Source organism: Panthera pardus, unplaced genomic scaffold (genome assembly GCF_024362965.1).
Source record: "Panthera pardus isolate Hobbes unplaced genomic scaffold, ASM2436296v1 HiC_scaffold_6, whole genome shotgun sequence".
NCBI classification, from domain to species: domain Eukaryota; kingdom Metazoa; phylum Chordata; class Mammalia; order Carnivora; family Felidae; genus Panthera; species Panthera pardus.
In genome coordinates, this window is record NW_026526991.1 from 36,138,912 (window position 1) to 36,151,756 (window position 12,845).

Consider the following 12,845-nt stretch of genomic DNA (forward strand, 5'->3'; position numbering starts at 1 on the left):
TTAAACCACATTAAATTTATTATCTGCACCCTGAAATTTAATACCTAATGAAATATTCAATGTTCTATTGAATTACTTGTTTAAATATCATTTGGAACAGACTGCTAGGGCAAATCTATAACAACAATGAAAGAACAATGAGTATTTTTCAGGATAGAAATCAATTTTATTTCAGAGACAGTGAGTAGTGCTGCTAGAAGGTTGAAAGTCGACTATATATTTATAAAATTTGACAGTATAAATCATTGAGCAATGGTCTATCTGCTTTATCCCTGAAATTTATTATACATGAAAAGAGAAACCAACATCATAATACAGATCTGTTACACTGGTCTTAAAATTACTTGTGTGAAGTAATGGATTTTAATAAATACAGCATATGAATAAAAGGCTGAATATAAGGCTATGCTTTCAATGCACCACATCTGTCACTCTTAAGAGTAGAATGGGGGTCTGGTGAAACAGGTGAAGGGGGTCAAAAGGTACAAACTTCTGCTTATAAAATATATTTGTCATGGGGATCCATTGTACAGCATGGTCACTATAGCTAATAACAATGTGTTACATATTTGAAAGTTGCGAAGAGAAATTTTCTAAGTAGAAGCTCTCATCACAAGAAAAAAAAAAAGTGTAACTATGTTTAGTGACAGCTAACTAGTCTTATTTGCTAAGTAGAAGCTCTCATCACAAGACAAAAAAAAAATTGTGAACATGTTTAGTGACAGCTAACTAGTCTTATTTGCTAAGTAGAAGCTCTCATCACAAGACAAAAAAAAAATTGTGAACATGTTTAGTGACAGCTAACTAGTCTTATTGTGGTGATTGGCTCAATACATACACATATTGAATCATGAGGTACACCTGAAACTAATGTTATATTTCAATTACATCTCAATTTTTTAAAGTAGAATTATGTACTGTTTCAAATTTCACATTATATGCTTATTATCTGTAAGCATGGATTGAAGTGATATCAAAACCTTATAATTAATGGATTTAGGCAATTTAAAACAATTTCTGCAGTACTTTCTTCTTGAAAGCAACTTTCAGCTCAGTTGTGCGAACTCATGATCCTTCTAACAAAATTCTACAGTAAAAGTACAGTAAACTTAGTAACTGTCATTAAAAAATAATAATAACTGATACTCTCTATTAGATGTAATTACAGTTGTGTAGGGGTGCCTGGGTGGCTCAGTCGGTTAGGCGTCCGACTTCAGCTCAGGTCATGATCTTATGATTTGTGGGTTCGAGCCCCACGTTGGGTTCTGTGCTGACAGCTCAGAGCCTGGAGCCTGCTTTGGATTCTGTGTCTCCCTGAATCTCTGCCCCTCCCCTGCTTGCGCTCTGTCTCTGTCTCTCTGTCTCTCTCTCTTAAACATTAAAAAAAAATTTTTTTAAAGACGTAATTACAAGTATTTTATTTATATATGTAAAAGTAGTTAGAATTAAGTTTTTTCTTCTAGGTTTAAAAGAAATATACTGAGGTTATTTTTTTTTCCCCACATCCTTGGTTTATCTCTGCCAGCTTGAGAAGAAATACTATGACTGCATGGGTATAGAGTCAGAACATCTTAAGTTCAAATACTGGCTTTTCTTTTATTTGTGTAACCAACACAAATTACCTGAGTTTCATTTTCTTCATTTTGTAGGCCTCATTTGAAGACAAGCTGTTATAACATATGTAAAGAACTAAGAGTGCTTGGCACATAGAAGTAATTCAGGTAATTATTAACAGAGAAAAAAATTAAAATTATTCCATAATTTTATAAATAGGCAATTGAACTTTATACATGCACCTCTCAGATATAACTTGATATTAATGCTACAGAAAAACATCCTCAAAGTTTTAAAATCTTTTAATGCAATGTTCCCTAAACTTCAGATATAACCACCTATCATTTGTATTATTACTTACTTGATGTTTTTCCAAATCATCTTTTCTTCCTTCTATCCCCACCTAGAACATTTAGATGAGCTAGTTATATCTTTAAACTATAAACAGAAAAATAAAATTATAGGGATTAAAGATTATCTCTGACCTCCTAGAATCATCTTGTATCTGGCCAGTGGTGGTGGACCTCACTTTGGTAATCAGTGTTCTGAAGTTACATAATAATGTATGTCTAGAGATCATTTTCCTAATAAAAATTCCTAACACCATGCAGTTTTTTCAGTAGTTTCCAAAGCAGGTAGATTTATAAACATTGAAGATGTTAAAAAGAAGAAAGAAAGAAAGAAAGAAAGAAAGAAAGAAAGAAAGAAAGAAGAAAAGAAAAAAAAAGAAAAGAAAAAAATAAATAAATCTAGGTTACTGATTAAAAGTTAAGTACAGGACCTAACAGGAGCTTACATGATTCCCAAAAGCTTCTAAAATTAATTAATAAAAATGGGCATTTCGTGCCAACGATATACTAGGTCCATTATTTCAGGCTTTGGTCATAAACATCTTTAAGAGATATAACTGTAACTGAGGATATGAAATGTACTAATAACTGCTACTACCACGAAGGAGTGATATTAGGTTACGTTAACTGATAAAACTGAGCAAAGCACATTTCTTTTCTTTCAAAACTGAAACAGAACAAGAAGAAATTTCTGTATATCAGAGAAAATTACGGAATAAAAACAGCATATATACCTTAAAAGAAAAACTGTATTGTCAAATAGTCTCTAAATGGTCCATGAGAAAACTTGGCTTTTTTCAAAACTATGTAAATAAACAGAAAAAACAAAACCAAAAACAAAAGTTTGCTCATAAGGACATATAATACCAGACACATTTATAATATTACAGGTGGTAAGATATTTACCTTGGTGCATTTTATTAATGATTGATCAAAAATCAATGGGTAGCTCAGTCAGTTAAGTGTCCTACTCGTGGTTTTGGCTCAGGTCATGATCTCACGATTTGTGAGATTAAGCCCCACATCAGGCTCTGAGCTGACATTGTGGAGCCTGATTGGGATTCTCTCTTTCCTTCTCTCTCTGCCCCTCCCCCACTTGCACTCTCTCTCAAAATAAATTTAAAAGTTTTTTAAATAAAAAAATAAAAATAAATCAATGAAGAATTCACTTCTTTTGAAATATAGTTATTTAGTATCAGAATTCTATCAAACACATGGACTTTATAATCCAATATTTTATAATGATTGGTAACATTTCTTATGGAATTTAAGCCTCCCCATTTGACCTAACAGTTAAGTGTAGTTTAAAAAACCTGCCATATTAATAAAAAATATTTTGGAACTATATATGGCATTTATGCTACATCTCACTTATAAATAAGGGGGGAAAAAAACGTTTTGTTAATAACCACTTTTCCAGCAAGGATTTTTCATTTGGATTTGGGAGGTCTATCCATTCCGTAACAGTTCAAATATACAGCCACAGAGGAAGTTACAAGATGCAGGTTTTAAGTTACATGTAAAGGGTATTTGTCTAATTGAATAAATTTCTCTTCTCAGCAAAGAGTAAGCCTAGATAGATACACTTCCTTCTTCTTTCAAGCCATGCCAGATACCGCCAGGAGGTAGGTAACCTGAAACTACTGGCTGTAGGTTCTTTAAGAAAAAGAAAGACAAGCTCAGTGAAGAGGTTCTGGTTGTTCAGTTTACTCTGTCCTCTGAAAATCTGTGGGGAATGGGCACGAGAAGAAAACTAGTCCCTTATTACAAGACAAGGGGTCCCTGTGACAAAGTTACTTTCAGATGAAAAAAAAAAAACCCAAAAAACATTGGTATACATGTATTAAACTGATAAGGTTCTTTTTTCATGAAATAAAAATACTGCTAATCACTAATAAAGTAATATCACATAATTTAGATGAGGTGGACATGGGGAAAGCCTTTGTAGGCGTATCTAGGTATACTCATTCAAGTAAAAAAAAAAGATGGAAATACGTGTTTCATGAAAAATTACAGTAATATACAGGGTGAAGCAAGAAACAGTAGAAAGCAAGTATCAGGGAGAGTACAAACTGGAGAGGGTGTGCCCCATCTAAATGCATTCCAGGTAAAAACAGAAAACTGAACACTATTCACGTCAACACAAAACACATGCTAACCTAATTTAGACCATAGGCCAGGAGGCTGAGATCCTGGTGTTAAAGTCTGGGAGTTTGAATACAAGGTAAATGTAGGAACAGGAAGTTAAACCGAGCTCACCTTGTCTACTTTTTCTTAAAAATCTAGATTTTTTTTTGTTTATTTTTATTCATTTTCTATTTTTTCTGTCTGTTCACTTAGATTTAGCCAGTACAAAAGATTTAGATATAACCAGAATACAAACACATATTAAAAATTAAGTTGCCAAGTTAGTTTGATACTATCAGTATTACTTCATCCATTGAAGATAAGCAGTAGACATCTTACTATGTCTGGTCCCTTCCTACAGGGACTTGGTCCTCCTCCCAACCATTCTAACCATGGAGGCCCTGCCAAAAGAGGTGTGCTACTGCCCCTGCCACTCTGCCCCATGGTTCACTCAAGAGAGGACACACGACCCCAGAAGGGTCACTCAAAGATCTCTACCAGGATTAACAGAGACACCAAGGCAACCCCTCCTGAGATTGAAAAGGGTCATGACATTATGTCTATAAAGGTGTACAAGTTGTCTTTGCAACTGACAGAGCCCCACAGGGAGAGGCATGAACCCAAAGGAAACTGGATACAGAAAATGGAGACAAATTTCTGAAAGGTAAAGCACCTGGATCTAATTGTGCCTACGTTTAATCAACTCCAGAAATTTTCAATTATAGGAATTAATAAATTCTCTTTTGTGTTTAAGCAAATTTAGACCAAGTTTCTATTACTTGCAAACACAAACGTGTCATAAATGTAAGAGACAAAGAAGATATTTGGGTTTTGCATATATCCATTAATATCTTACTGCATCCTCTTTCCAGGGAAAAACAGCAAATTTTTCCCCAAGGGATTTTTCTAACCTGACATAGACAGATACTCTGACTTAATTACCAGTACCTTTGCAGGGGGAGGGCTGTTAAACCACATTTTCTTATTTGACAACTCCCCAGATTTACTACACGTTCTATACATACTTTGACACAAACAATTCTTTGATAATAATGAAAATATTGATTATATGAAGTATCACACATAGCAACCTTATTTCCTGATCCCAACTAAGTGTTAATGGAACAAACTTCAAACAAACAAAACTGAAAGCATTTAAACCAATTTTTAGGTTATATATGAAGTACCACAGTACTTCAAGAAAATTCAACCATACTACATCAATAGACACGAATATTTGGGCCAATGCATAGGCCCAAAACAAAGAAATCACAAATACTAAGCACCTACTAGTGTCACAGGCATGATTAATGAAAAGACTGTTTCAGAAAAACAGCTATCATCATTTCCATTTCCAGCAGTTAAATCAATAGTCTCTCACCACAGGTTTCAAAGATGAAGCAAACCAGAGAAAGTAATGCATACTCACAAATTATAAAGCATGTCAGCCATGTTGCTACGGTAGTACAAAGCATTTCTATAGGCGCTTTCAGCTTCAGAAATTTTGCTCTGACTCTTCAGAACATTTCCAAGGTTACCCCATGCTGCCAAGAAGAGAAAGAAGTATTCAGGCTGAGCGTCAATCCAATTATACATGACATAATATCAGGGCGTCAGGAAGTACCACAGGGAGAGAAAACCTCCATAAAGCATTCTTAAGAAGGAAAAATTTATTTCCTTTATAATCCAACATTTCATCAAACCAGGAGATTAAATACAATCGAAGTCTTAAACAAAATTAAAGTAATTATTATGTCTCAAAGCTGATATACATATGCAGTTCATCATAAGGCCAAGAACAATGTTATCTTAAGATCATCTACAAAGACTTCAGGCTCTTTCAAATTTCAGTAGGGGTCTGCATGGCCTGAAATTATTGTAAACTTACTGAACCAGAACTGTAAGAAATCATCTTAAAATAAATAAAGATTTCCATTCAAATACGATAAAACTGAAAAATGACATAAGAGAACAGCATATAAAGCAAGATAACTAAGATCAAAGCTATAAAGAGGCTTAATCATCAGAAACATGACACTTCTTAAAACAGTTAAACATATATGGTTTATTCAGATATAATGTTCTTTTATATGCTCCTTGTTAATAAATTTATTTGTAGGAAAGCCAGTGTCTCAGTATTTTCACACATAATACTTTTTTTTTTAATTTTTTTTTTTAACGTTTATTTATTTTTGAGACAGAGAGAGACAGAACATGAACGGGGGAGGGTCAGAGAGAGGGAGACACAGAATCTGAAACAGGCTCCAGGCTCTGAGCCGTCAGCACAGAGCCCGACGCGGGGCTCGAACTCACGGACCACGAGATCATGACCTGAGCCGAAGTCGGCCTCCCAACCGACTGAGCCACCCAGGCGCCCCTCACACATAATACTTTTAAAAAAATCTGTGTTTTGGGATGCCTGGGTGGTTCAGTTGGTTAAGCGTCTGACTTCTGGTTCCGGCTCAGGTCATGATCTCACAGTTTTGTGAGTATGAGCCCCGCATCAGGCTCTGTGCTGGCAGCACGGAGCCCTGCTTGGGATTTTGTTCTCTCTCTCTCTGCCTCTGTCCTGCTCATGCTGTCTCGGTCTCAAAATAAAGAAGTACACTTTAAAAAAATAAAAAATAAAAAAATATGTGTTTTCTGTATGCTTTTTCTTTTTCACCCCAAGTAATCATGATGTTTCAACATTCAAAAGACCAAACCTACACTATTAACAACTGTCCGTACAGTCTGCAGACTTAGAACTCAAGACTGGATGCTTCTGCTGCCTTTCTTCTTTACCGAAAGGAGAGGCGGTATTGAGTCCTAAAACCAGAGTCCTTCCCAGGCAGAGGGCAGGGATGAGAAGGCTTTTGTGTATCGAGAATATACTTATTTGGATAATTACTGACTTTATCTGAAGAATGAAAGGGGTTTGGCAGTATCAATTTTTAATGAATAAAAAAGTGTAGAATCTTTTAGTAATGAAGTTGCCTGTGTGCCCTGCTAATTTAACACTGTGCCTTAATTTACTCGTCTGTAAAACAGTTAAAATAATTAGTATTTCATGGGTCTTGTGATAAGGATTAAAGGTGTTAAGACACGTGGCAAACACAACAAATATTTGCTATTATCATTAATATTATTGTGATCGGTACTCTTTTGCAATTTACCATGTCAAGCATTGCTTATAGAAACAATGTCAAATATAATGCATTATATGCCATTATGTTATCTACAGAGAATAATAATCTTCTATATTTGGAAAGTCATATAACTCCTTTTTCCTCTGATGGAAAACAGAGGGAAAGCACAGCACTTACAATTACTCATCACTTAATAATGTCACATACCACACCACACCCTTGAAATGGATCGTCTCACTGAGCTCTCAACACCGACCTATACATAAATACCCCATCTACTCTGTGAGTGAGGAAACAGACTCAGAGACACTAAAGAACTTGCAAAGTTAAAACAAAAGCATTAGAGCAGGAATTCCAATCCAAGAGTGGTGGCTTCCAAACTTTTTCCACCATTCACCTAAGATTTTCATACCACATTTCATCTTTCACTGCAAACCAACTTTCACACACTACAAATCAGACCTTGGCATTATGAATCCATGAAAAATTGAATCCCTAAGCTGAAAGATAAAACTTAGTTTTAAAATATTGTCGAATTAGTTTATAATAGTGACAGTTTATAATATTGAATTAGTTTATAAGTTTATAATATTGTCAAATTACTTTATAATATCCAATAATATAATATTGGAATAAAATTCCAATACTAAGTTCAGTAACAGGAAATATAAAGTAGCAGGAAAAGCATATAGTAAAGTAAGTTATAATTATCTTCAAACTTAATAGGTATAATGTCACATGTATTTTATATCCAGTCCTGCTTCTCCCACCATCACCATTACCAAATTAATAAAGTATGGATCTATGGAAACTTCTAATAGCCAGGTTGTTTTCAACCCACTTCACTTCTCTCAAAGTTCTGCTTTGATTGTGGCATTAGTGAATGAAAGTATATTTACATTGCAATCACTCCACAGAAATGCCTCCAAGTATTAATTTAAGCATCAGGAAAGCACCATCATAATACTATCTCATCCAACCCATACTCTTGGAACACAGATGCTGAACAAAAAACCAATAGCAAAGAACTGATTTGAATATTTTAAGGCATTTTTTTTCAGGAACTTACATCTCAATTAAATAATAAACTAACAAGTGTTTCTCTTTTTAATAGTCAACAGACATAGACTTATGCTCAGAATATGTTTACTGAGTTGGTCATTTATTCATTTATGTACGTATCTAATTATTAAACAAATATTTGCTAGCACCCAGTCGGTGCCCGGAACTTTATTAGGGGCTGGGTGCACAGACCCATACATACATACAAGTTCTCACCCACGTGGAGTTTATGTTTGAAGTGGCTTATGTGAAGAAGCTTATGTGAAGAGGAGTGGGGAAGGAGGACCACACCAGAGAATAAATGGGTTAACTTCAGATAATGCTAAGTGCTACAAACAAAATAAAACAAAGCTAGGTAGACTGAATGAGGCCAATTTATACAGATATCTTAGGCACGGGGAAATGTATGTGATATCTAAGGACTAAAAGATAAGGAGCTCAGCCTTACAAAGATTGGTGATGCCAGATAAGGGGAATAGTAAAAGCAAAGGATCCAGGGTGGCTTCCACTGGGACAGGCAGCAAAAGAGATGGTTATTTCAAAGTGAGAATACAACTCAGAATTAAAAACCACCAGCAAGGTTATCTGTGGCAAAGCCACAATGTAATACCATGTTTCTTGTTCTTTGTCCAGATGGAAGCCTCTCACATCTTTATGATTCAGTCATTGCCCTAGGTGACTGGGACAAGAAAAAGAAAATTCCCAAATTAAGCATATACTTGTATTTATTTTTTTTTTAATTTTTTTTAACGTTTATTTATTTTTGAGACAGAGAGAGACAGAGCATGAACAGGGGAGGGGCAGAGAGAGAGGGAGACACAGAATCTGAAACAGGCTCCAGGCTCTGAGCTGTCAGCACAGAGCCCAACGCGGGGCTCGAACTCACGGACCGTGAGATCATGACCTGAGCCGAAGTCGGACGCTTAACCGACCAAGCCACCCAGGCACCTCAAGCATATACTTTTAAAACAATTTTACCTACTTATGGAACAAAGAGGAATGAAGGAAAAAAGTGGGGGAGGGGGAGGGTAGACTTTGATGTCCTGAACTCATCAGACTCTCACCACCAGGCTGTTTTTTTCTATTATATATTACACATTCTTACAGAATACCAACTTGAGACAAGATTACTTTCAATCCATGATGAGACAAAGCAAGATTACTTCATAATTTTACTAAACAGAAAAAAGAAAAAGGCCAGTGTACAACCCAAGAAACACCAAAAACATCCCTCTCTCTTCCTAAATGAATGGCCTCTTTATCCAGTCACAGAATTGATTCAGCATCCAATCTAGAGAACACCCTGCTTCTTTAGACGCTCTCCCAAATCACCCAACCAATATTCAAATTCTATGACACAACCTCAGGATGCCCATGATGTGGTGTTCCCTCAGTGCAAGTAGTAATTAAGCCAAATTCCTCACTACCACTGTGTTCCTGATGGTCTTAGGCTGAAAGGCATCACACTCAAATATGAAAACAATTTCTTTTCAAAATCCGCACCCCCCCTTTTTTTTTTCCCTCAAGCTCATTTATTACCTGCATACCAGTCTCCTCTTTCAGTGTTAAAGAAGAATGGGCAGATCACCACTACCTGGCTTCCTGCAAAGTGGGCAGGTCACCTTAGGGCAAACTACCAGCTCAAATATTTGTCTCAAATTAGCAGTGAGCATTCGGGTGTCCCCCAAATCATTATTTTCCTTACTCATAAGTTTAAGGCATCAAAATCCCTTTTTTCTTAAATAACCGTTCTTCAGTACTGTGTTTACCAAAATACATTTTAGGTTTTGGGTGTTTGTTTGTTTGTTTTTTGGTGTAAAAACTGCTGTCACTATTTCCACACATTCAAATTTAAATATGATTAATTATTGCATCACTGCTACAAAAACTCAATGCTGGGGCGCCTGGGCGGCTCAGTCGGTTGAGCATCCAATTTCGGCTTAGGTCATGATCTCATGGTTTGTGAGTTTGAGTCCTGCATTGGCTTCTGTGCTCACAGCTGGGAGCCTGGAGCCTGCTTCAGATTCCTTGTCTCCCTATCTCTCTCTGCCCCTCCCCTGCTCACACTCCATCTCTGTCTGTCAAAAACAAATAAACGTTAAAAAAAAATTAAAGAAAAAAACCCTCAATGCTAACATAAAGATCACTTCTAAATATATAAAACTATCTTATAGAATATGACCTAAAATTTAAAAATTCCACTGGGGTCAACTAAATAGTAATTCTTTTCATAAAAGTGATCATTTATCGTATTTCAATAAAAATTTTTAAAAAATCAATGAATTAAAAAAAACATTTAAAATTTAGCTATCACAGATATGGTTTAGAAGAAAACACATTGAAGTGAACTATAAAAAGTATATTTTAGGAGGGCTAACGTCATGATTTCACAGCTATATAATTATCCTAAAGACTTAATCAGAGTAGCCATGGTTTTTTTCTTGTTGTTGTTTTTTTTTTTACTTAAATTTGATCATATCAACCAAGTCAACTTTTTTTTTATATCAGATCAATTTTTAAATGTAGCTAGTCTGAGTAATTGAAACTACCCAAACTATCCAAACTTGAAAAATATGGAGAAATATTCTAAGGCTCATGGGTAGGACAATTTAACATGATTAATATAACAATTAACATTAATTTTCCCAAAATTAATCTATAAATTCTAAGTAACTTCAATCAATATTTTTGCATTGTTTATTAGTATACTCAGAAAATGTATTCTAACCACAATCTAGGAGAAATATAAAACTTGAGTTTTATACCATATTTATCATATGCAAAGGTAAATTCCAGATAGCTTTAAAAGTTAAATGTGAAAAGATAAAGCTAACAAGGATATGTAAGAGAATATCTTGTGGGAGGAAAAGAGATTTCTTAGAAAGACCTTCAAATATAACTCAAAAGGTTTAAAAAATGATGAATTTGAGTATCTCAAAATTAAAGACTTCTAATTATTGAGGGATAACAGGGGCAAAGTTAAACATGCATTAATACATTAGGATAAGATATTTCAAACATTTAAATAAAAAGAAGAAAAAACTAACAAAGCAACCAGAAAAAGATAAATCCAACAGAGAGGGGAAAAAAATGGGCAAAGGAAATGAACATAAATTAAAATAAAATAAGTAAGTTAAAGCATTTTAACTAATATCCAAATTCCTTAGCAATCCAGAGAAACATAAATGAGAACAATGAGATTTGAGACTGGCAATATTTAGAAAACCGGATAAAACCAAGTACTAGTGGGATTGTGGGGGAAGGCCCAGTGTACTATCTGGTGGCAGTGTAAGCCTGAGACAGCCATCCTGTTGGGCCATTTGACAGAACTCAGTCAAATCAACAAGATTCACCAAATCCAGGATAAGCCCTAACCAGCAATCCCATGGCCAAAGAAATGTTCATCGAAGAGAACACATAAAAGGGTGTTTAATGCAAGCCTCTTAGTGTGTGGAAAGCAATCAACATGTCCATCATGGGAATACCACGTGGGAAATAAACTTCATGTATTACTATGCACAGATGAGAACCAACAAACGCCATATAAACACTGACACATGAATGGACCTTAAAAAGCCAACAAGGAATCAAAATATCAGGTGCATTCTGTGTCACAACACTAGCTATAAATGTTAAAAATTCATTTCACCCAAAATATCACTACACATTTTGCAAAGGCATACTACAAATCTAAGGATTAAAATCAAGTACATTAGAGCAGTTGTCTATGGTGCAAAGGGAAAATGAAGTTAGTTAGAGTTAATGGGAATAAACACATGAATAAAAGAGAGGAAACCTGAAGGGATTATCCTGGTCATGATCAAACTGGCCATGAACCTAGGAATATAATTAATCTAACTGTCTACAACTGGGTTAGGTGGAGAGGGGACACAGGGGAAATGGAGGGGAGGGAAGGAAAGGAAGGAAGAGAGAGAAGAAAAATTAAGGTCCCACATTCTTTTAAAATAGAGACAGGGTTATCCTATATCCTACTTAAGGAATAAAGAGTTTTAACATTCACAAACTTTTTCTTGTACTAAGACAATCAGAAACAGATGTCTGGGATTATCTTCAAATTTTCACTTGGTAATTACACTTTGGCCCAACAGAACTAAAAGATCTTACATTTTCATTAATATTTAATGTCACTTACATTTTTTTTTACATTTTTAGGCCTATATATTTTAGTGATGCACTCATTTCATAAATGTACTTTTTTTAAAAGTACAGTTTTATTGAAATAAAATCTCTGAAATTCATCCAAGAAATTATGATGAAGCCTAAAAAAATATCTCATTGCTTTTAAAGTCCATATTTTAATAGGGTACACACATGAAATCTAATTCACACTTTAAACTCTGAAGATAATATAATAAAGCTCTTCTTTGAAGTTCAAAAAATGTTAGTTATTTCTAAAATCTCTATGTAGTTTTTAAAAGTTCTTCCCAATAGCATCTCAAAATATTCAGAGTATTCATCTTATTTTGTTATTTTACAAAATGAGTGTTATAAGAAACTGCTTTCATTTGAGAGAACTGCTGTCTCCTCTCATGGCCTTACCCTGTAGTACTCTCAGCCTATGCAGAGGAAAAAGTGGAGGGAAGAGGAGGGAGAGAAGAAATTT

General features: G+C 34.9%; 1 protein-coding gene and 1 non-coding gene across 2 annotated transcripts in view; both read right to left on the reverse strand.

The window, feature by feature from the left end:
• Positions 1 to 12,845, reverse strand: part of TMTC2 (transmembrane O-mannosyltransferase targeting cadherins 2) — a 400,812-nt gene that overhangs the window by 179,023 nt on the left and 208,944 nt on the right. Inside the window, exon 4 of the mRNA XM_019455252.2 lies at positions 5,461 to 5,575. Coding sequence (XP_019310797.2) covers positions 5,461 to 5,575 — 115 coding nt within the window. The remainder of the gene's footprint in view (positions 1 to 5,460; positions 5,576 to 12,845) is intronic.
• On the reverse strand, positions 9,798 to 9,943 carry LOC128775109 (U12 minor spliceosomal RNA). The gene has a single exon (XR_008419769.1). It is a non-coding gene; the product is annotated as a U12 minor spliceosomal RNA (small nuclear RNA).